This window comes from Felis catus, chromosome A2 (assembly GCF_018350175.1).
Source record: "Felis catus isolate Fca126 chromosome A2, F.catus_Fca126_mat1.0, whole genome shotgun sequence".
Taxonomy (NCBI): Eukaryota; Metazoa; Chordata; class Mammalia; order Carnivora; family Felidae; genus Felis; species Felis catus.
The window spans coordinates 63,450,852-63,472,259 of record NC_058369.1 but is presented as its reverse complement, the minus strand read 5'-3'; the positions used below and the strand labels follow the sequence as shown (position 1 = coordinate 63,472,259).

The following is a 21,408-nucleotide window of genomic DNA, read 5'->3' as shown; positions in this document are numbered from 1 at the left end:
CTACCCGCCAAATTCTCCACACTCTCTAAGTGCAAACAACTCACGTCCTGCCCGTTACTTGTCATCACCTGCTCTGTGCCCCAGCACCCTGACCTGACACCCATGTCTAGACTGTCCATCTCCCCGCTAACCAGAACTCTCTTGAGACTTTCCATCTAGCCCTGGGATCTCTGGTTAACAGTGATCCGCATCCTTATAGCCATTGAGCTTTACAACAGCCTAGCTCAGCAGACATTGAGCCTCTTCTGGACCACCTCCAGGGTGCCTGTCCAAGGTTTTCCCTGACGACATGGAAGGTTGGACACACGCATTCATCTCTATTCGTTCCCAAAGCATCCCTGAAATGGCAGCAGAGAACATAGTGAGTAATCCCGTGGATAGGAAGAGGAGAAAGAGAGCAGCAGCCGATGGGAATGATCGGCACCAAGAAGCAGGAAAGGAAGTGGACAAGAGGCCTCAGCATTGGCAGAGAAGCAGGGGCTTCAGCTCCCGCCTGCAGAGGGAGAGGACGAGGAGGGGGGAGCGGACCTTCTTTGCGGAAAGCCCACAAGTCCCCTGCGCCGGAGGGACAAGCGTGTGCACATGATTTTGACTGGGGGGTGCAGGGCTATGGGGACTGAGAATAGATTGGACGACACTGTGAACAAAGAGGAATGCTGACCCACGTCCCCTCCATCACCCCCGCCAGGCTGTTTGTCTATAACAAGACAGCAAACCAAGAAAGAGAAAACATGAGAGGCAGGTAGCAGGGTTCCAACACAGAAAAGCAAAGGGATAAAGGCAAAGGAATTCCCAGGAAGGGATGCCCAGTCCTTGAGGACCACCAAACTACAAAGACCAAACGCAAAGACCAAAGAGGGTGAAGCCAAAAGGACCAAAAAAGAGGACATGTATGGACCAGCTCATATTTTTAACCATATTGCTATTATTTGACAGGTTTCGAAAACTTGGGCTGAATGCCCAAGAGGTAAAACCTCGCAGATGGAAAGGACGAGACAATCATCAACTCAGAAAAGACAAAATGATGTACAAGAAAGCATACGTATTCACGATTTGCCACACGGTTGAGACACGAGCACTATTCACGTGGAACTAGCTCCCTAAACCCTTCGTGTTGAATTAGCCAGAATGTGATAAAACCACATTGGTAAGATGGGGAAATAAACCCGTATGGAAAAGAGGGACACATAGAAGGAGTAGCCAGCCCCCATCTGGCTCCGTCGGTAGAATATGCAACTCTTGATCTCGAGGTTGTGAGTTCGAGCCCCACATTGGGCGTAGAGATTATTTAAAAAATGAAGTCTTTAAAAAAAGAAAAAAGAAGGAGTAGTCCTCACCTTCTGTGTGGGAAGTCAACAAACAGTAGCTCACTATTTAAAAAATCAAGCATTTATAGGTCAGGCACGGTATTTAGAAAGACACAGATCAAAATGCCGAGCTGAATGAGGTTGCCTCACTGGAATGCTAGAGGGTTGAAAAGAGGACCTCTGTCTTCATTGTGTCCCATACTTGACCTTTTAACCTTATTCTAAGTATTAATTTGATACAACTAAAAATTAAATTAGAAAAAAATCTCCTCCTCCTCGAAAGGTGGATTCTGAACTCACGCCCCTGAATGGATTGCTTCTGCCTTGTGGAAGCACTTTCCCCTACGGCGCCTGATGCAAAAGAGCGCGCTCCCGGCACACCAGGGAACACACACTTTAATGTTTATTCTTCAGTGTGCTTCACATGCAACACACTTCACACACTCTGCTAAGAAGTCACTTGCTAAGTCCTCATATGATTGTGCCCACTTATGGGTGACGAAGCTGAAATTCCCAACCTGATGGCCAGTCGGTGGCAGAACCAAGGCATGAAACTAACCAGGTTGCCTCCAACATCCAAGTCCTTTACCAGCTCACTCTTCACCCCCCAAGAGCTTGCCAGGACTCAACCGCAAGCCACAGGCGGAAGCCTTGCTCTGTCACCCACGGGCTGGGGACACGCACACCAGCCTTGAACAAGAACAGGAATGGGCAGTTCTGCAGATGGCAGGGCCAGACTGCATTAGCCCAACCTTTCCACTAGAAACATCTAGAAAAGATAGATCATGTATTTTAAAGATTTTTAAAGTCGTTGAAGGCATCAGACAACTTTCAAGGCCATGAGTATTTGTGGGGCCCGGATCCAAAAGGCAGGTGAAATGAAGCCCCCTAAAGCCACTTCTCCATCGAAGGCCACTGCTCCTTCCAAAAACAAAGGCAAGGGCTAAGGGGCTGAGAAGTGAACGGGACTTTCCAAAGTCTCACAAAACAAGGAGAGAAATTGGAATTCAGGGCCAGTAAGGAAACAATGTCTTTGGTCAACACCACAGCGTCATGTTGGGAACTCAAAGGTCTACATTCTAGCAGTAAGAACAGACGACAAACAGGTGAGATCTCACAGACACTGACACCAGGCTTCAAAAAAAATGAGGCAACTTCCAGCTGAATTAAGGTGAAATGCCCCCCACTCTAACTGCCTGTTGAAATAAACAACCAAACAAAAAGCCTATCTGAAGGATGGAAAACATCCAGAGTATCAAATTATCTCCATAACTTTTAATACATTATGTCTGGAATAGAGTCAAAACCAAGCACATAGGGGCACCTGGGGGGCTCAGTGGACTTCAGCCCAGGTCATGATCTCACAGTTCTTGAGTTTGAGCCCCACATCGAGCTTTCTGCTGTCAGCACAGAGACTGCTTTGGATCCTCTGTCCAGCCCCCTCTCTGCCCCTTGCTCACTCACTCTCTTTCTCTCAAAAATAAACATTGAAAAATAAGTACATAAAAGACATAAGAAGTGATACAAAGAAGAAATTCACACAATAGAAATAGATACTCAAGAGATCCAATTATTGGAGTTATCAGGCATGTTTTTTAATAAAACTTATAAAAATATCAAATTGAAACTCTAGAACTTATTGCAATAACTGAAATTGAGAAGTCAATGACTAAGCTTAATGGTAGATGAAATGCATTCTTAAGAAAGGATCAGTGAACTAGAAAATAAGTCAGAGAGAACTGTCCAGACTATACCATAAAGGAAAAAAAGGACAGAAAAAAAGACACAGAAAAAAAAGTAGAGAGAGAGAGAGATCCCTTTTGCCATTTCTTCTTCTTCTTTTTTTTTTTACTTTTTTTTTAATGTTAATTTATTTCTGGGAAGGAGGGGACAAAGAGAGAGAGAGACAGAATCTGAAGCAAGCTCCAGGCTCCAAGCTGTCAGCACAGAGCCTGACGTGGCCACTTCTATTCAACATAGTACTGGAAGTCCTAGCCATAGCAATTAGGCAAGAAAAAGAAATAGAAAATATTCAAATAGGAAAAGAAGTAAAATTATCCTTGTTCGCAGATGACATTATCTTATACATAGAAAATTCTAAATATTCCACCCATCCACCCAAAAAACATGTAGAAATAATAAACAAACTCAGCAAAGCTGTAGGATTCATAATCAACATGCAAAGATCAGTTGCATTTTTAAACACTAACAATGAATAATATGGAAAGGAAATTAAAAGTCCCTTTGTTGGCTCAGTCAGTAGAGAATGAGACTCTTGATTGTGGGGTTATGAGTTCGAGCCCAACATTAGGTATAGGGATTACTTAAAAATAAAGCCTTTAGGGGCACCTGAGTGGCTCAATCAGTTAAGCACCTGACTCATGACTTCGGCTCAAGTCATAATCTCATGGTTTGTGAGATCTAGCCCCACATCGGGCTCTGCACTGACAGCATGGAGCCAGCTTGGGATTCTCTCTCTCTCTCTCTCTCTCTCTCTCTCTCTGTCCCTGCCCCACGCATTCTCTCTCTCTCTCTCTCTGTCAAAATAAATAAATAAACTTTAAATAAAATTAAAAATAGGGGCACCTGGGTGGTGCAGTCGGTTGGGCGTCCGACTTCAGCCAGGTCGCGATCTCGCGGTCCATGAGTTCGAGCCCCGCGTCAGGCTCTGGGCTGATGGCTCAGAGCCTGGAGCCTGTTTCTGATTCTGTGTCTCCCTCTCTCTCTGCCCCTCCCCCGTTCATGCTCTGTCTCTCTCTGTCCCAAAAATAAATAAACGTTGAAAAAAAATTAATTAAAATGAAAAATAAATAAGTAAACAAAGTATTTTTAAAAAATGAAAGGAAATTAAGAAAACAGGTCCATTAACAATAACATCAAAAATAATAAAATACTTAGGAGTAAATTAACCCCAGTGACATCCCAGCCAAGAATTCAGACTACAGCAAATACTAACATTAATACCAATACAAATGATGTATATTTTTTCAAATGTATTTATGTATATTAGAGAGAGAGAGAGTGAGTGGGGAGAGAGGCAGAGAGAGAGAGAGAGAGAGAGAATCTTCTTTTTACATTTTTGTTATTTATTTTTGAGAGAGAGAGACAAAGTTCGAGCAGAAGAGGGGCAGAGAGGGAGGGAGACACAGAATCTGAAGCAGGCTCCAGGCTCTGAGCTGTCAGCACAGAGCCCAATTTGGGGCTCAAACTCGTGAACCATGAGATCATGACCTGAGCTGAAGCTGGACACTTAACCAACTGAGCCACCCAGGTGCCCCAGAGTGAGAGAGAATCTTAAGCAGCCTCCAAGTTCAGCACAGAGCCCGATGTGGGGCTTGATCCCATGACCCTGGTACCTGGGATCATGATCAAGAGTCAGATGCTCAACCAACTGAGCCACCCAGACGCCCCAATAATGTACATATATTTTTTTCAATGATGTATATTTTTTAAGGCAAAGACAATGCTAGAGAAAAAAAGGAAGTATCATTCCCTAATGTTAAAAGAGCCCATCTGATAAGAATATATGTCAGTTCCAAACTTTTTGTACCTAATGATGTAACTTAAATGACATAAAGCAAAACTAACAATGCTAAAAGGAAAAGAGACAAATTTACCACCTCTGTGGGAAATTTTACCTCCTTTTTATCAGCAACTGATAAAACAGGCAGATAATAGGTAAGCCACAGAAGATTAACAAACTTGACCTAATTAATACCTATAACTACTACACCCAACAACGACAGAATTGACATTCTTTCGAAAAGCACATACATTTAGCAAAATCACCTGAGCCATAAAGCATATCTCAACAAATTCCCAAGACTAAAACATTGAGTATGTTCTTTCATTAAATTAGGCTAGAAATTCAGAGGGTTTTTTTTGAAGTAACTCGAAATGTCCCCAAACGGGGCATGTTAGTGGAAATTAAGCAAAACACTGAAATCATAATAAATTTCGAACTGATTGATAATAAAACTATGACATATTAGCTGTGTGGAATATATTAGAGCTTTGCACGGAAGAAACTTTATAGCCTTAAAAGCAGTTATTAGAAAAGAAGAAAACCTGAAAATCAAGAAGCTAGCAAAAGAACATCAAACTAAATTTGGTAGAAAGAAGGAAATAATAAAGATAAAGCGGGACATTCACGACATAGGAAATGAATCAGGAAAATCCATGAAACAGGAACAGAGAATCCACAAAACTCCGTTGTTTGAGAAGCTGTGTTTCTGTAATGGAACACGCCTTCAGGTAGCACGACCCCCCACCATTGAGGATTGTCCAGACAGAAGTGAAGCCCACAGGGCCAGAATAAGACTTCCTACAACTGTGTCCTGCCTTTGACACCTGGAGTTCTGTGATATAATCCTGAGCCTCGATATTCCCATCTGAAAATGAAGTCAAAATGGAACCCAACTCAATGGTTCACATGAGGGTTGGATGAAACAATTCATACGAAACACAACAGAGGTTGGTGATTCTCAACACTATTGAGACTTCCGGACCCAGGCTTCCCACTGATACTGAATATCACTCTTGTAGCCTGTGTTTCTGGAAATGATCCGGAGCAGGCAATAAAAAGGAGGGCAAAGTAACGGCGTGGAAGTTACGGCACAGGATGAACATCCACCTGACAGAGGCGGCTCAGCCATCAGCCCAGCCAGGCCGCACCAAGTACAGAGCTCAGTGCGCCCTGCAGCACATCAGAGACCTGACGTGCGGCCAGCGGGTTTGATGCCGACACCCACAGAGAGGGGGTTCTCTGCCAGCCTCTAAAAGTGGCAGTTTGAGTACGGAGATTCCTCAAAAACTTAGAAAATAGACCTACCCTACGATCCAGCAATTGCGCTACTAGGTATTTACCCCAAAGATACAAAAATACAGAAATCAAGGGGCACATGCACCCCGATGTTTAGAACATCATTATCAGGGTGCCTGGGTGACTCAGCTGGTTAAGTGTCCAACTCTTGATTTCAGTTCAGGTCATGATCTCACGGTTCGTGGGAGGAGGCTGACAGCGCAGAGCCTGCTTGGGATTCTCTCTCACGCTCTCTCTCTGCATCTCCAACATTTGTGTGCATGCGTGCTCTCTCTCTCTCTCTCAAAATAAATAAAATGAACTTAAATAAAAAAGATTCATAGCAGCACTATCAACAATAGCAAAATGATGGACTAAGCCCAAATGTCCGTGGACTGATGAATGGATAAAGATGTGGTTTACATATATTTAATGGAATATTACTCAGCCATCAAGAAGAACGAAATCCTGCCATTTGCAAGGACATGGATGGAGCTAGAGTTTAATGCTAAGCCAAATACATCATCGGAGAAAGACAATTACCACATGATTTCATGCATTATGTGGAACTTAAGAAACAAAACAAGCTTGGGGAGAGAGAGAGAGAGACCAAAAAATAGACTCGTAACTGCAGAGAACAAACAGATGGTCACCAAAGGGGAGGAGGGCCGGGGGATGGGGAAAACAGGCAATGGGGATGGGGGAGGGCACACGTGATGAGCACCGGGTGACGTATGCAGGTGTTGAATCACTACATTGCACACGTGAAATTAATGTTACACTGTATGTTAACCAAATGGAATTTAAATAAAAGCAAAAAAAAAAAAAAGCAGCCATCTGAGGAGGGAGGAAGGAAAGATTAGGTGGACATGGCCACAGGAAAGGAACAGGATACTCCCCTCCCCACCCCAAGTGGAAGCAGCAGGGGTCCCGAGGGGAGGCTGGAGCGCACACGACACACGGACGACCAGGGCAAGCCGGTCCCCAAAGACAGCCAGACACGGACCGCCAGCTCCCGACCAGGAAGAGTCAGAAACACCAGGCCCCACCCTGGTGGCGTCTTCTCAGTCACTCTCAGGGATAAGAGAATGACTTCCTGGGGGTGATGCAGCCGCAAATTCATAAAATCCATATTCGAGGGGATTTTTGGTGTTGAGGGCGGTGCGGAAAGAGGGGAGCTGGCTGGACGGGGGGTGCTCTCCCCAGTGTGCAGGGTGAGTGACAAGGCCCCACGGGCGGTACATCTGCACTCCTCGGGGACCATCACACCTGGTCTGCACACACACATGTTCCTCAGCTGAACCAGGACAGTTCTGAGAGGAAAACCGGTCACCAGCGGAAACTTCTGGCATAACCAGTCACACCAGGACCCCTGGTCTCACCGTAACGGACGGCAGAGGCCAAATGTGGCCATCACAATGGCAAATTGTACCTGGCCAGCCTCTGCGTTTAGGTCCCCTTTGTTAAATAGGGGTGTCCCTTAGGAACAACATTGCTCAAGGGCGCTCCGACAGGCCTGCAGGGAGCACCACGGACTCACCAGATAGACCGTTCTGGACACTTTCTGGTGCATTCACGTAGCGGACCAGTTCACAGGTCTTCCTGATAAACCCCTCAAAGGCTTTCCAGTAGGATGTTTCTTCCAGGGACAACTGCACCTGCTCCAGACTATGAAACACCCTGCGACCAAAAAGAATCCAGAGAAGGCTGACATGTGATCACTGTTTTCCAGAAGACAGATCGTTATAAATTCATCCAAACGCAAATGTACACAAGTGCCCGGCGGTCCACTCATGTCAGAAATTAGAACCTTTGCAATAGTTTTTTTTAAATGTTTATTTATTTTTGAGAGAGAGAGAGAACAGGGAAGGGGCAGAGAGAGAAGGAGACACAGAATCCAAAGCAGGCTCCACGCTCTGAGCTGTCAGCCCAGAGCCCCATGTGGGGCTAGAACCCACGAACCGCGAGACCATGACCTGAGCCGAAGTCGGATGCTCAACCGACTGTGCGACTTAGGTTCCCCAATGGTTTTGTTTGTTGTTTTTTTTTTGCAATAGTTTTCTTGATAGGTATTTTATTGCTTATGAATTCCCCCACCCTGATTTGAAAAACGAGGGAAGGGGCACGTGGGTGGCTCAGTCAGTTAAGTGTCTGACTCTACATTTTGACTCAGGTCATGATCTCACGGTTCGTAAGATCAAGACCACTTTGCACTCTGCAGGATCAAGACCCTGCTTGGGACTCTCTCCCTCTCTCTCCGCCCCTCCCCTGCTTGCACTCTCTCTCTCTCTTAAAATACATAAATAAACTTTAAAAAAAAGGGAAAATCTTTCACAATAATACAGGAAATGTAAGACACAGCAAATCAAAAGAAAAACAAAAAGACATATGACATCCTCTGGGAGGCTAAGAATGTCATGGAAGATTAAGCCAATGGCAAAACATTAAAAGAACTGTTTGATATTTTGTATTTTTAAATGCTTTCCAAAAGTACCAAAGAGGTTAATACTTCTTTAGATAAAAACAAAAAATTAGGGCATCTGGATGGCTCAGTCGGTTAAGTGTCTGACTTCAGCTCAGGTCATGATCTCAGGTGCTTGGGTTTGAGCCCCGTGTCAGGCCCTGTGCTGACAGCTCAGAGCCTGGAAACTGCTTCGGATTCTGTGTCTCCCTCTCTCTCTCTGCCCTTCCCCTGCTCACCCTCTGCATCCCTCACTTTGAAAAATAAATAAATGTTAAAAAAAAAAAAATTAAAAGGGGCGCTTGGGTGGCTCAGTCGGTTCAGCACCTAACTAAGCTCAGGTCGTGATCTCACGGTCTGTGAGTTCGAGCCCCGTGTCGGGCTCTGTGCTGACGGCTCGGAGCCTGGAGCTGCTTCGGATTCTGTGTCTCCCTCTCTCTCTGCCCCTCCCCCACTCAAGCTCGGTCTCTTTCTCTCTCAAGAATAAATAATAAACATTTAAACAAAATGTTCCCCTATTCATAGAAGTAGAACACACCACACTGATCCATCACTTCAGAGAAGCAGGGGTGGGAATCACGTGGTTTCCAACTGTTCGCAGGTTTCCCATCTCACACAAACTTACGCTGCGGTGAGAAGCTGGTCCTCACAGTCACCGGCAAGGTCACTGTTCCCAGGTGAGCCGGCAGCTCCCAGCACCCGGAAGAGCCGCGTGCAGGACAGGCCCATGTCCGCCAGCTGTGTCTCCACTTCCTGCCAGCCCAGAAACCCTCCGGGTACCGAATCTGGCGTATCTGTGAGCCCAGTGATGAGTTCTCGCAAAAGGCGATCCTTCACAGGAAAAGAGAATGTTTGTGATACACCAGTAAGGCCAGTGCAGGCACCAGCGAGGCAGCCCATGCCCAGTCTCACTTACCAAGGGTTCCTTTGTTGTTGTTGTTAGTGTTTATTTATTTCTGAGAGAGAAGCAGAGACAGAGAGGGGCAGAGAGAGAGGGAGACACAGAATCCAAAGCAAGCTCCAGGCTCTGAGCCATCAGCACAGAGCCCGGCGCAGGGCTCAAACCCATGAACCACAAGATCATGACCTGAGCCAAAGTCAGACGCTTCACCAACTGAGCTGCCCAGGTGCACCAGCAAGGGTTCTCTTGACTGTGAGTCCAAGACCTTGCCCTGCAGGTGTCTGATAACCTAAGCGACCGTCCTAGACTTGAGTCTTGACTCGTGTCCAACCAAAGAGACCCCAAAATCAAGGTTCATCCAGGAATCGAGCAGAAGGGACCCACGTGTTAGCTAGTCCCCTGTGGCCCCTACTGGACCGGCCTCCTGTCACTCTGCTCCACAACTAAGAGATGGTGAGCGTTGGCTCCCATTAACCAACAAAATGCACAAGGGCATGTGCGCATTCCAGCCCTACCCTTGCCTTGGAGCGGCACCGCAGGAAAACAATGAACCAGGTAATCCTGACACCAAAAGGCGAAGGGTGTCATAAGTTTTCGTGCCCAGTGAGAACAACGTGGATTGCAGGTGACATAATCAGCTTTACGAACAAAGGGCCCCCCACCCTGCAGCCGTCTGGAGCGCTCGGCAAAGGGCAGGAACTCGGGAAGAGCACCTTAGCTCCAAGCTGACGATGATGCCCAAGGACCCTCCTCCACCGAATCTCCACATTTGCAGCCAGGGACGGAGAAGGACGGGGAGCCCGGAACCCAGTGAAGCAGAGCAGCACGGTCTGAAAGTTCGGGGTGCTCTTGGGGAAACCTGCCTACTATCAAGGAGATTTGGGCTGGACGGATGGCACACAACTCCTAGTGTGGCCAGACAGCAGGGACGGAACGCAGGGGTGGCCGGGATCCGGGATGTAGGATCTAACCTGTAAAATAAACCCATTGGATGGGGCACCTGGGTGGCTCAGTCGGTTAAGCATCTGAATTCAGCTCAGGTCATGATCTCGCGGTTCTTGGGTTCAAGCCCCACGTCGGACTCTGTGCTGACAGCTCAGAGCCTGGAGCCTGCTTTGGATTCTGTGTCTCCCTCTCTCTCTGCCCCTCCCTCACTCATGCCCTGTGTCTGTCTCTCTCCGAAATAAATAAACATTTTAAAAACAATCTTTTTAATAAAATAAGCCCATTGGTATCCATGGACAAGATCAGACCGTGGCTACTTACAGCGTCCTCTGCTGACCTCAGTAGCTTGTTTAAGATGCTGCTCTTGTTGAAGGAGTCCTGGGGACACGTCAGCCCCCCAAGGCCCTCCCAGACACCAGGACACAGGAAAGCCTCCCTCCCAGACAAGCTGGCGTTTAGGCACCTGTCAGTGGTATCCTTCATCAAGAGCTGAAAGGTAAAGAAGAGAGGGAGGGGGGACACTTAGAAAAGCTTACACTCGCCCTCAAAGGGCTGGGGAACCACAACCAGTAATCTATAGCAATTGGGGTTCCTGGCTGGGTCAGTCAGAAGAGTACATGACTCCTGATCTCGGGGTTGTGAGTTCAAGCCCCACAGTGGGTGTAGAGATTACTTAAAAAATAAAGTCTTTAGGAGCATTTGGGGGGCTCAGTTGGTTGAGCATCCACCATGGCTCAGGTCATGATCTCAGGGTCCATGAGTTCTAGCCCTGTGTCGGGCTCTGTGCTGACAGTGTGGAGTCTGCTTGGGATTCTCTCTCTCCCTCTTTCTCTTCCCGTCTCCCACCTGTGCTCTCTCTCTCTCTTTTTCTCAAAAATAAACATTTAAAAAACAAATAAATTCATAAAGTCTTAAAAAAAAAAAAAAAGAGGTGCACCTGGGTGGCTCAGTTGGTTAAGCATCCAACTCTTGATTTCAGCTCAGGTCATGATCTCATGGTCCATGAGTTCGAGCCCCGCATCAGGCTCTGTGCTGACAGTGTGGAGTCTGCTTGGGATTCTCTCTCTCTCCCTCCCTCTCTCTGCCCCTCCCCTGCTCACGCTCCTCTCTCTCTCTCAAAACAGATAAAAATTTTAAATCTAAAAAACTTACAAATTTAAATTAAAATTTAAAAAACTCTGTAGCCGTCAACATATCAAAATAAAACAAAGTTCTTTGAAACCTTGCCCATTTTGCTAGCACAGCTCACAGCAGGGGCACAACTGCAGACTGCAGGATGTTCTTGAATGGTTTACCAAAACTGTCCATTTATAAGCCTGCCGGTGCCCTGCTGTACCTGCTTCAGCTCCCAAAAGAACTCGCCCTTTTCCAATTTCGGGTGGTCGGGTCCGCCCAGTTTGGAGCTGTTGGCTGATCTCTCCAGGCACACGAGGACTTCTGTAAGGTCGACAAATTGATGTATCAGCACTCCCCTAAAACGGGCTTCTCTAAGCCTGATGTCTACACGGGGCCGTGAATAACACACTGACTTCTGCAAACACGCATTTCAGCAAACCATGCACATTCCCAGACATTTTAGTATCTCCCCCGGGGGAGGAAAACCGAGAAAAATGTATTGCAATATCATTTCATGCTTCCCAAAAGTGCCTGAGGACAACGTCACGGTTATAGGGGGTTTTACTCCAGAAGCAACATCTGTCCTCATTTCTTTGTCCACCGAGAAGGTTCCAGTCCACCTGGTGTCACTTTGGACAACACCACTGGTCAGCAGAAGCTCAAAGAAAGGCTTTCTGGGGAGGACAGGAAGGTGTTCCCTCTGCCCAACGCCAAGGAGCAGGAGCGGGGCCAGAACGGCGATCACGCACGCGTGCACTCTGGTGCATTTCCAGCTGAGCACCACAACAGCAGACGAGGGCGTGAGTGGTGCTAGGAAATTTCCAGAAGGACGCAGAGCTCACTGACGCATTTCCAGCACCCCGGATGCACCAACACTGGGGCCCCTTCCCTCCCAGCTCCGCAAAGGCGTCGGGCGAGGTCAAGTCTGCTTTTCTGCCAATGTCACGCAGGCTCCCAGCAGGAAGGTGACAGATGACCCCACGCCAGTTTACCTTGGACAAAACGTAAACACTGGGCTATCGAGTTCCTGAGAGCCCCGTACAGTGGAAGCAATCTCGTCTGAGCCAGCCACGGGGGCAGGTTTCGAAGAACATTCTCCAACTTCTGTAGATACAGTAATCTGGGGGCAAAAATTAAAAAAAAAAAAAAAAAGATGAAGATGGGCGCAGGGTGCCAGCCGGGGACATAAAGTTCCACTCACGGGAAGATATCCCCCTGCTTCAGGAGCCGTCTTCACAGACCAAAACCCCGGCTTCACTGCAGGTGCACACAGCAGGCTCTCGACGGGCTGAGTCGTGGGACAGAATGTGGATTAAACATTCTCTTTACCCCCAAACAGGAAAGTTCACTTCTACCTAGTAGCACTCGGCAGAGGCCGGAGGTGGAATAAAGCCGCAGGTGAGATTTAAGAGCATTTGCCTGGGGGCACATGGCAGTCGGTGAAGCATCCAGGTGAAGCGTCCAACTCCGGCTCAGGTCATAATCTCAGCGGATAGAGCCCGCATGGGGGCCTGTGCTGACAGTGTGGAGCCTCCTTGAGATTCTCTCTCTCCCTCTCTCTCCGCCCCTCCCCTGCTCACGCAGTTCGTGAGTTCGAGGTCGCGGCTGTCGGCGCGGAGCCTGCTTCAGATCCTCTGTCCCCCCCACCGTGTCTCTCTGCCCCTCCCCACCCCAGCTCTCAAAGAGAAATAAACATTAAAAAATAATCATGAAAAATAAAAGCATTTGCCCGGAAGCCTCCACTTAATCAGGCAGAGGAAATTATGTTAAAAAGAGTGTCAGAACATCAAGATGTGAGTGGTGGGGGCAGGATCCATCAAAAGCGAACTAGCAGCAGCTGTAAGATTCTCGAAGGTCCAGGGAGGACCGCCAGCCAGACCGCTGGGTACCAGCGAGGTGGGGAGAGGAGGCAAAGGGGAGTCCACTCTCGCAGACACAGGAGCAACCCAGGCGACCAGCTGCAGAGGCCACGCTCCCTGGGAAGGCAGGCAGTGGCTGGGGGTAGGGAGGGGGCGAGAGGGGGCAGGGCGGCAGGGGCGGGTGGGTGGACAGGCTGTGCAGCTACCCCAGGGAGCCGGAGATCTCTCCCTGCCTCAGGGGCTGCCTGTTGCACAAGGAGGATGCCTCACTGGGGAAGAGGGGGGAAACAACCCAGAGGAGCCGCTGGAAAGAGTCTGCAACGATAGGAGCTGAAATTGCAAACAGATGTGGAAGCAAAGAGCCAGATGGGGAGTCACAGAGGGGGGGTGGCAAGCGCCCCAGCAGGCGGGCACCGACCCTCGGGCATCTATGCAAGCACACGGAATCCTCCGTGAGCTGGAAGGAGAGGCCCAGATGCTGCCGGGGGCACCCGTGCCAGGCATCTGTGGCCGCAGCCCAGTGACAGGTGGCACATGCCCCCCCCACCCCCAGCCCCGGCCCCACCTGGCCCCGTGCCCACGCCGGCTGGCCTCTCCCGCATCTCATCGCCCTGGGGCAGGAGGTCCTGCCTGTAAAGCCGGCATCCTCGGTGCCCGGCACAGGCATGGGCCGAGGGGTTTCCCACTTCTGGCTGGAAGCTGTGACTTGGAAGAGAAAAGGTGTGAGCAGTCGCCAAGAGCAGTAACGAGCCGCAGCGTCCTGGACCACAGGTGTCGGACGGGGGCTGCGGGGTCCCACTGAGGGCGGTGCGGGTCTCATGAGGACCTGGAGGAGGAGGCCATGGGCGAGTGAGGGGCTGACACACGGAGGGGCGTAAACTAAAGGGCAGCCACGGATGGACAGGGGGAGGCAGCCCCAGACACAGGTCTGAAAGAAGGACAGAGAGCGACAGACGCAGCTAAGGACGTGCTGGAAGGCGCCAGGAGGGGGCGCCAGGATGGGGTCAGATGCAAAGGCACAGCACAGGACAATGCAGGGATCTGAGCCACGGTTGCTCACAGGTGACACCCGCCGCTGCGGGGCTCACATCTACACCCCAGGAAGCAACCCGCTGCAGACACACAGGCTTCACAAGACATGAAAGAACCTTAGAAGGTCTGTAGGAAACTCAGTGGGCCTGTAAAAGGGAGGATGGAGGGAAGGGAGGTGAGTTTAGGAGAGAGAAGACAATGCTGGGCGAGGTGTCGGGAACGGGCTGGCGCCTGTGAGCAGCGGCTAAGTGTGCCATGTTCCCACCACGGGGTCTCCCTGCCGGGTCCGCTGCAGCCATCCAAGGGGGACAGATCCTTCCTTAGAGCTGAAGGCACGGGGCTCCTGGGGGGTCTCGCGTGAACCCTGCAGCGGACCAAGAGCCCGATAACCAGAGAGGCACCATCAGTGGGGAGGTAGAGACCCGGCGGCCACCAGTGCGAGGGTCACAGACGGCCATATAACAGATGTGTGTGCAGAGACAAAGGGAGGCTTGCCCAGCGCACACAGCAGCCGGTTCCCACCCTGAGTGGGGGCAGGGAAAGCACGGGCTGTGCACACCTGGTCCTCCGAGGGGGTGCAGTCCCTCACATCTCTGATCCCTGAAGGAGCTAAGAGCCGGCGTCTCCTGGGGCTCTCTGTCCCCTGGGCCAAAGTGCCAGGGCGTGCGTGGGAGGGTTGTAGGGCCATTAAAGTGACCTGCTCCATCCCTAGTACCGGGGCAATCCCTAAGGTAAATCAGGAAAGTAGACCTTCGACAACAAGATCCTGCTTCCTCACCGGGTTCCAGAAAAAGGCAGAGGGGGCTGGAAGTGCATCCAGTTATGCACGTGTATGTCACGTGGGTCATGAGAACACGACATGGCCCGTGCAGTTCTGATCACACAATCCTCCCTTCAGGAGGCACAGGAGCAAAACTTTCCACGACCTGTAGCTTAAAACAAACCCTTCTGAGACAACATTGAGAAATCTTTTGCTCTCCTCCAAGGAGAGTCAACGCAGGATTGCAACCAGGTCAAGTTACCGCCAAGGACGGGACCCACTGAAGACAGAGGTCCAGTGTCGCAGCAGAATCGACAATCCGTGAGTCAATTCTGCTGATCTCAAAAACGAAGCAGCCACAAGATCTACCTTCTCCTGCTTCCAACATATTTCTGGATCTTATGAGAACACGTTGACAATACAAAATTTCAAAACAGCTATGAAAACAGTTCCTTACATGAAGGGACCTCTACCATGTTTTTGCTCGTTTTAAAATCTTTGTTAATGTTTATTGTTGAGAGAAAAAGACAGAGAGAGACACACAGAGTGTGAAAGGGGAGGGGCAGAGACAGAAGGAGACACAGAATCAGAAGCAGGCTCCAGGCTCTGTCAGCACAGAGCCCGACACGGGGCTCGAACTCAAGCCGCGAGATCATGACCTGAGAGAAAGTGAGCCGCTTCACCAACTCAGCCACCCAGGTGCCCCTTGCTCATTTTTGAACAAATGTCAAAGACATAACACCTGAAATCCAGACGCCTTCCCAGACACGTCCCCCCTGGGTGGTTTTCTGCATCTGAACTGATGGGACAACCACAAACAATTCTGGATGGCCCACTATACAGTTGCGTCTCCCAGCTGCTAACTGGAAATCCTCCGTGGAGCCACGGTTTTATGAAATTCTTCTGTCCCTGTCTCTTCGTGCACTCTATAACGTTCCGGGTTGCTAGCCCAACCAGTAATCAAACAGGAAAATATGTCTTACGTCTTTGGAGACGAATGGTCGCCGCTGGGGTCATCTGCTGCCAAGCCGTCGCTCAGGATGAGAAGGAGAGTGTGCAGGGCTTCTAGCACCTTCCGGGGCTCAGTCTCTTCCACAAACCGATCGCCAAGAGCCTCCAGGCTGTGGGCAGCCCCTTCGAGCACCTTCTGAAGCAGGCTGCCTTTTTGCCACTGATCGAACACCTTCACGTTGGGAAACGAAAACACTATTATTAACAATAACGGGTTATTGTTGATGGCATGTGCGTAAGAAATATTAACGGGGCCTTTGCGAGGACAGACAGCCCATTTTTACAATGCTGGCAGACTGGCATGTCTGTCAGTTGCCTTACAATTTAATTTCTGTTCAGAACTGGAAGATGACGAATCGCCATCGATGGAGGCACACGGCCCTTTCGCGGAGGTGCCATCTGTCCTGCCCTCACCCACTGCCATTTTTCAAAAGAGAAGGCGACAACACACGTCGTTGAACAGGACCCGGATGCCCCAAAAAGCGAAACTGACACGTTTGAAATGCGTGCCATGGTGGAAATACGTTGCCATACTTAGCGATTCCGTTGTAACGAACACAAGGTTACTAGGTACCGTTCTGCGTCGCGGACTCGGGGATCACGATACTACAGGCAATTCGTATTGCGGTTTCCCATCGACGTGCCAACAGAGACGCTGCGTGCCCGCGTCACGAGCATCGTGAACACTCGTGTGTGCTGAATAACCCTTCATTAACCACGGGGGCAGGCCGCCCAGACAATGCACAAAGTGCACGTGTCACCCAGCATGCTGGCGCTGGTCAGCCCGACGCTGGCCCTCGACCCTTTCCGTGCCAGGTACATGGAGTGCCGCCCGGTGGATAACCACGCCTGCATTTCGGTAACGATCTTGTATCTACTATTGGAGATTTTGACCCTTGTCAGTAATAGGCATTAGGAAAAAAACAGACCAAGATACGTGTCCTGTGAGGAAAAGGTAATGTAATGTCCAGTAAAGTGAATGGAGGGTACTGGCACCCAGGCCCTGCTTCACACCGTATCCACGGCTCACTGAAGAACACCCTCCTGGGAATTCGCCAGCCCCCCCCCCCCCGGCCTCCAAGCTGTCGGTATGTGATCACCCCCACACTCCGAGCCACACCATCACGTCCACGAAAGCGTCCACGGCCTCTTTCTCCCTGTTTGTCAACGCGAGAGTAAAGGGACAGGCCGTGTGGCACCCAAGCCCTCCAGGGGCAGGAGCCCAGCATCCGAACGCCCACAGAGGGCACCCGGCGGCCCCATGGAAATCCCACAAGCCAGAAGCAGACTCTTCCCATCGTGAGCACATGTGTCTCACCAAGACAGGCTTTCTGGTGACGTTTGTGTGGACGCATTAGCAAGCTGAGGCCGATGGGTGCACGTGGGAGAAGGGCACATCATGGACAGGACACATGATGAAAGAGGGAACAACGTATGGGGAAAGCGAGAGGATCTGCGGGCTTAAAGCTTCGGTGAGAGAGAGCAGTGAGCCGCGTAGACCTGCGTGGTACTCCAGTCCACACTTACACCGCGTGTTACCTGCTCCACTAAAACTGAAGGGGCGCCAGGGCGGGGAGAGGGGGTTGGTGCACACAGGCGGTGAAGCGTCCCACTTCAGGTCGGGTCTTGATCTCACGGTCCGTGAGTTCAAGCCCCGCGTCGGGCTCTGTGCTGACAGCTCGGAGCCTGGAGCCTGCTTCCGATTCTATGTCTCCCTCTCTCTCTGCCCCTCCCTTGCTCACACTATGTCTCTCCTCTCTCAAAAATAAACACAAACACTAAAAATAAATAAAATCGAACAATGACAGACAGGGGAGGAGAGGGATCGATTCGGAGGGGGTTCACGGTGGCACCGAACCTGCTTGTAGACTTGCAGCCAGCTGACCGCGTGCACCAGGTAGTCTGTGGCCGCTGACCAGCGGGGGTGACAGTCTCCAGGGTGACCCTCTTGGCCAGCTTCATCCTCGGAGGTTCGGGACAAGACAGAACACACCATCCGCTCCAAGGTCCCATCTGTGGGAATCTGGCAACAATATGAAATACATTTACAAGTGCGCTTTTTTCCAGAATATTCCTTTCTAAGAATAGTACCACCGCCTTGCCAAAGGAAGGGCTCTGGGCCTTGCATGACTGGAGAAGTTAACAGGTTGATCAAGCGGCAGTTATATTGTTGGCATGGAAGGAAGCCTTTTGGAACTCTGTTTTTCACGAAGGCCCCCAAGCCGTGGGAACAGCGGCTTCTCTGGATGGAGGACACAGGGTGATTCAAATATTGCTCATTTGTACTCTCCGGCCAAAAGCAAACAGGGTCCAGCCCAGTTCAGTGGGCACCTTGGCCTGCCAAAGCCGCTTTGCCAGAAACATTTTCTCTTCTAACTTCATCCGTCAAAGACGATTCAAACTGGAGTTCTGGGTCAGAAACAGTGTGACATTTTGGAACCATATCTCCTTTATTTCTCTAAATGAACTTCTGGTTTTTGGTTTTTTGTTTTATTTTGAGAGAATGTGTGTGTGCAAGTAGGGGAGGGGCAGAGAGAGGGAGAGAGAATCCCAAGCAGGCCCCATGCTATCAGCACAGAGCCTGACACGGGGCTTGATCCCAGAAACCGTGAGATCACGACCTGAACCAAGATCAAGAGTCAGACGCTCATCCGACTGAGCCCCCCAGGCGCCGCGTAAATGAACTCCTACATGCAGTTTCTGCAATGTCGCTCTGCAAAAATACCTACGTGTGTGGGAACGAACGACGTTCCAGTTACACAGATTTACGATAACTTCAGGGCCACGTTTCAGAAACTCTACGGATGGCAACAGTGAAAAAACATCAACGTCCCAGGCCTGGGTGGGTCTGTCAGCTGAGTGTCCAGCTCTTGCTTTCAGCTCAGGGCTCGATCTCACGACTGTGCGATCGAGCCCCACATCCTGTTCTGCTCCGACAGTGTGGAACCTGCTTGGGATTCTCTATCTCTCTCTCCTTCTTTCTCTGTGCCCTTCCCCTGTTCTCTCTCTCACTCTCAAAATAGATAAATAAACTTAAAAAAAAAAACAAGTATTCAAGCCCCATTTGGTTCCTTTGTGGTCCCCTTGGGGATGCAGAGAACTAATACTCAAGTCACAAAGCCACAGCACCTGTTAGGGAAACAAGGCCCCGTCCCCTCTCCCAGGACTCGAAGGGTCTGTGAAAGGTAGATACACCAATGTGCCTATCACAGGTCACCCAGGAGAGAGGGCACAAGAGTTCCACGGGCCCATAAGAGATGATCGAGCCGTTTGCTCAGTGGGGAGTGGAGAAAGGAAGAGAGAAAGATCCCTCTGCTCTGGGGGCCGCATAAGCAGAGGCCCAGAGTGGCAGCGCCTGCAATCAGGCAGGCCCAGGGCAGGACCCAGGAAACCATCACGATGCTGGCTCCTGAGGGGCCCTCCGTGGGGTGGGGGGTGATGGTCGCCCAAGGCGCTCACATGTTAACTCCAGAACCTGTGAATAGGTTAAGAGTGGTGTTGGCCAGTGGCCTTAAGGTTGCTAACCAGCAGACCTGGAGACGAGGAGATCATTCCAGATTATCCACAAGCCCCAAGAAATCACAGGGCTCCTTCAATGTGGGAGGGAAAGGCGACCGAGCCAGAGCTGACACATCCTGAGAAAAACTCAGTCCACTATCGCTGGCCTAGGGAAGGGGCCCCGAGCCACGGAGCACAGAGGCTTCTAGAAGTTGGAAGAGCAAGGAAACAGCACCGGGGGACACAGATTTTAGCCCAGGGAGACCTGTGTGAGACTTCTGACTCCCAGAGCCATGTGGTAATGAATGTGTGCTGTGTGGGGCAACAGTGTTGGTGATAACTCGTACCAGCAGCCACAGGAGACTCCTACCCATGACATATGCTCTGTGCTGTCCCCCGACCATTTTCCTTGTAATTCTAATCTCAAAATAGTTGCCTTTCTTTTTTTTTTTTTTCTTAATTAATTTATTTACTTTCAGGGAGAGAGAGAGAGAGAGAGAGAGAGAGTGCAGGTGCACACACAGTGGCCAAGGAAGGGCAGAGACAGAGAGGGAGAGAGAGAATCCCAAGCAGACTCCTCACTGTCTGCGCAGAGCCCGACACGGGGCTTGAACTCACGAACTGTGAGATCGTGACCTGAGCCGACATCAAGAGTCGGACACCTAACCCCTGAGCCACCCAGGCGCCCCTCAAAATACCTGCCCTCTCAAGGTAAACGTTCTTTGTAATTTGATGAGAAAACAGGATCGGGAAGTACGGACAATACAGGAGTAGAGTCAGCAGCTGGAGCGTTCCTATGCCGTCTACAACAGCACCCACGAAAGACGCCAAAGGGCACAACTCCAAGTCCCACGGGAGGGAGATGGTTCACGAAATTGCACCAGATGTGACAGAGGAACAGAAAACCACGTCTCCCAGCCAAGTGTAAGACCTGCGTGGCAGAAGGAATTTTCCAGCTGCCTCGCCGCTCGGCAGTTAGCGGTCGCGCCTGGCTGAGGCCAGGGTGACACCCCCCAGATTCGCCGCTCAGACCTGTAACCCAAAAGTGAAAAGCCAACGGTAGCTCATGTCAAGGTGGACAACACCATGAGGGAAGTGCCAGGTCATGGGAACTCAGGAAAGCGAGTGAACCCCACGCCCTGAGCACAGACCGGGACCCTAACAGGAGGGTGCAGGTCTCGTCCAAACTGTCAGTCCCTCAGCCCTGACCCAGGGGCTGCACCGGAAAGGCCCTCACGTCGGGGGCATCCGTGCAGCAAAAGGAAACAGAGGTACAGTTCTGGGGTCCTGCACCATGCAGAGCAGAAGCGCCCGCGCAAGGGACAAAAGGGAGCCGTGCAGGCGGAGCCCCTTCCAGAACACAGTGTGCAAACACAGTGGAGGCCCCTATCTGCTGAGTCCAGGGGGTCTGTGACCTTGCGGGTCCTGCCGTCCCAGTGACAGCATCTCAGCCTGGAGAGCGGTCGTCTCCTGCCCCCTGGCTCCCTGCCGCCTCAGCTGCAGAATCTCCCTCCCTCCCCTGGCCTGGCTTCTCCCCCGGCCAGTGCCAAGAGCGAGAATCACTTCCTATTACAGTCACACCTCGGTTTCCCAGCCTAATTCGCTCCGGAAACACGCTTGTCATCTAAACACTTGTATATCAAAGCGAATTTCAAGAACCATTGGCTCAGGTGTGATCACGTTCGGCATCACGTACGACTCGTGTTGCAAGAAGACA

General features: G+C 50.4%; 1 protein-coding gene across 1 annotated transcript in view; it reads right to left on the bottom strand.

Annotated features, from left to right (window-relative positions):
• Positions 1-21,408, bottom strand: part of ABCA13 (ATP binding cassette subfamily A member 13) — a 396,806-nt gene that overhangs the window by 318,828 nt on the left and 56,570 nt on the right. The window contains exons 9-15 of the mRNA XM_045052108.1: positions 18,052-18,216; positions 16,166-16,365; positions 12,524-12,651; positions 11,752-11,852; positions 10,737-10,904; positions 9,195-9,400; positions 7,649-7,788 (exon numbers count right to left, since the gene is read on the bottom strand). Of these exons, the coding sequence (XP_044908043.1) occupies positions 7,649-7,788; positions 9,195-9,400; positions 10,737-10,904; positions 11,752-11,852; positions 12,524-12,651; positions 16,166-16,365; positions 18,052-18,216 (1,108 nt within the window). The remainder of the gene's footprint in view (positions 1-7,648; positions 7,789-9,194; positions 9,401-10,736; positions 10,905-11,751; positions 11,853-12,523; positions 12,652-16,165; positions 16,366-18,051; positions 18,217-21,408) is intronic.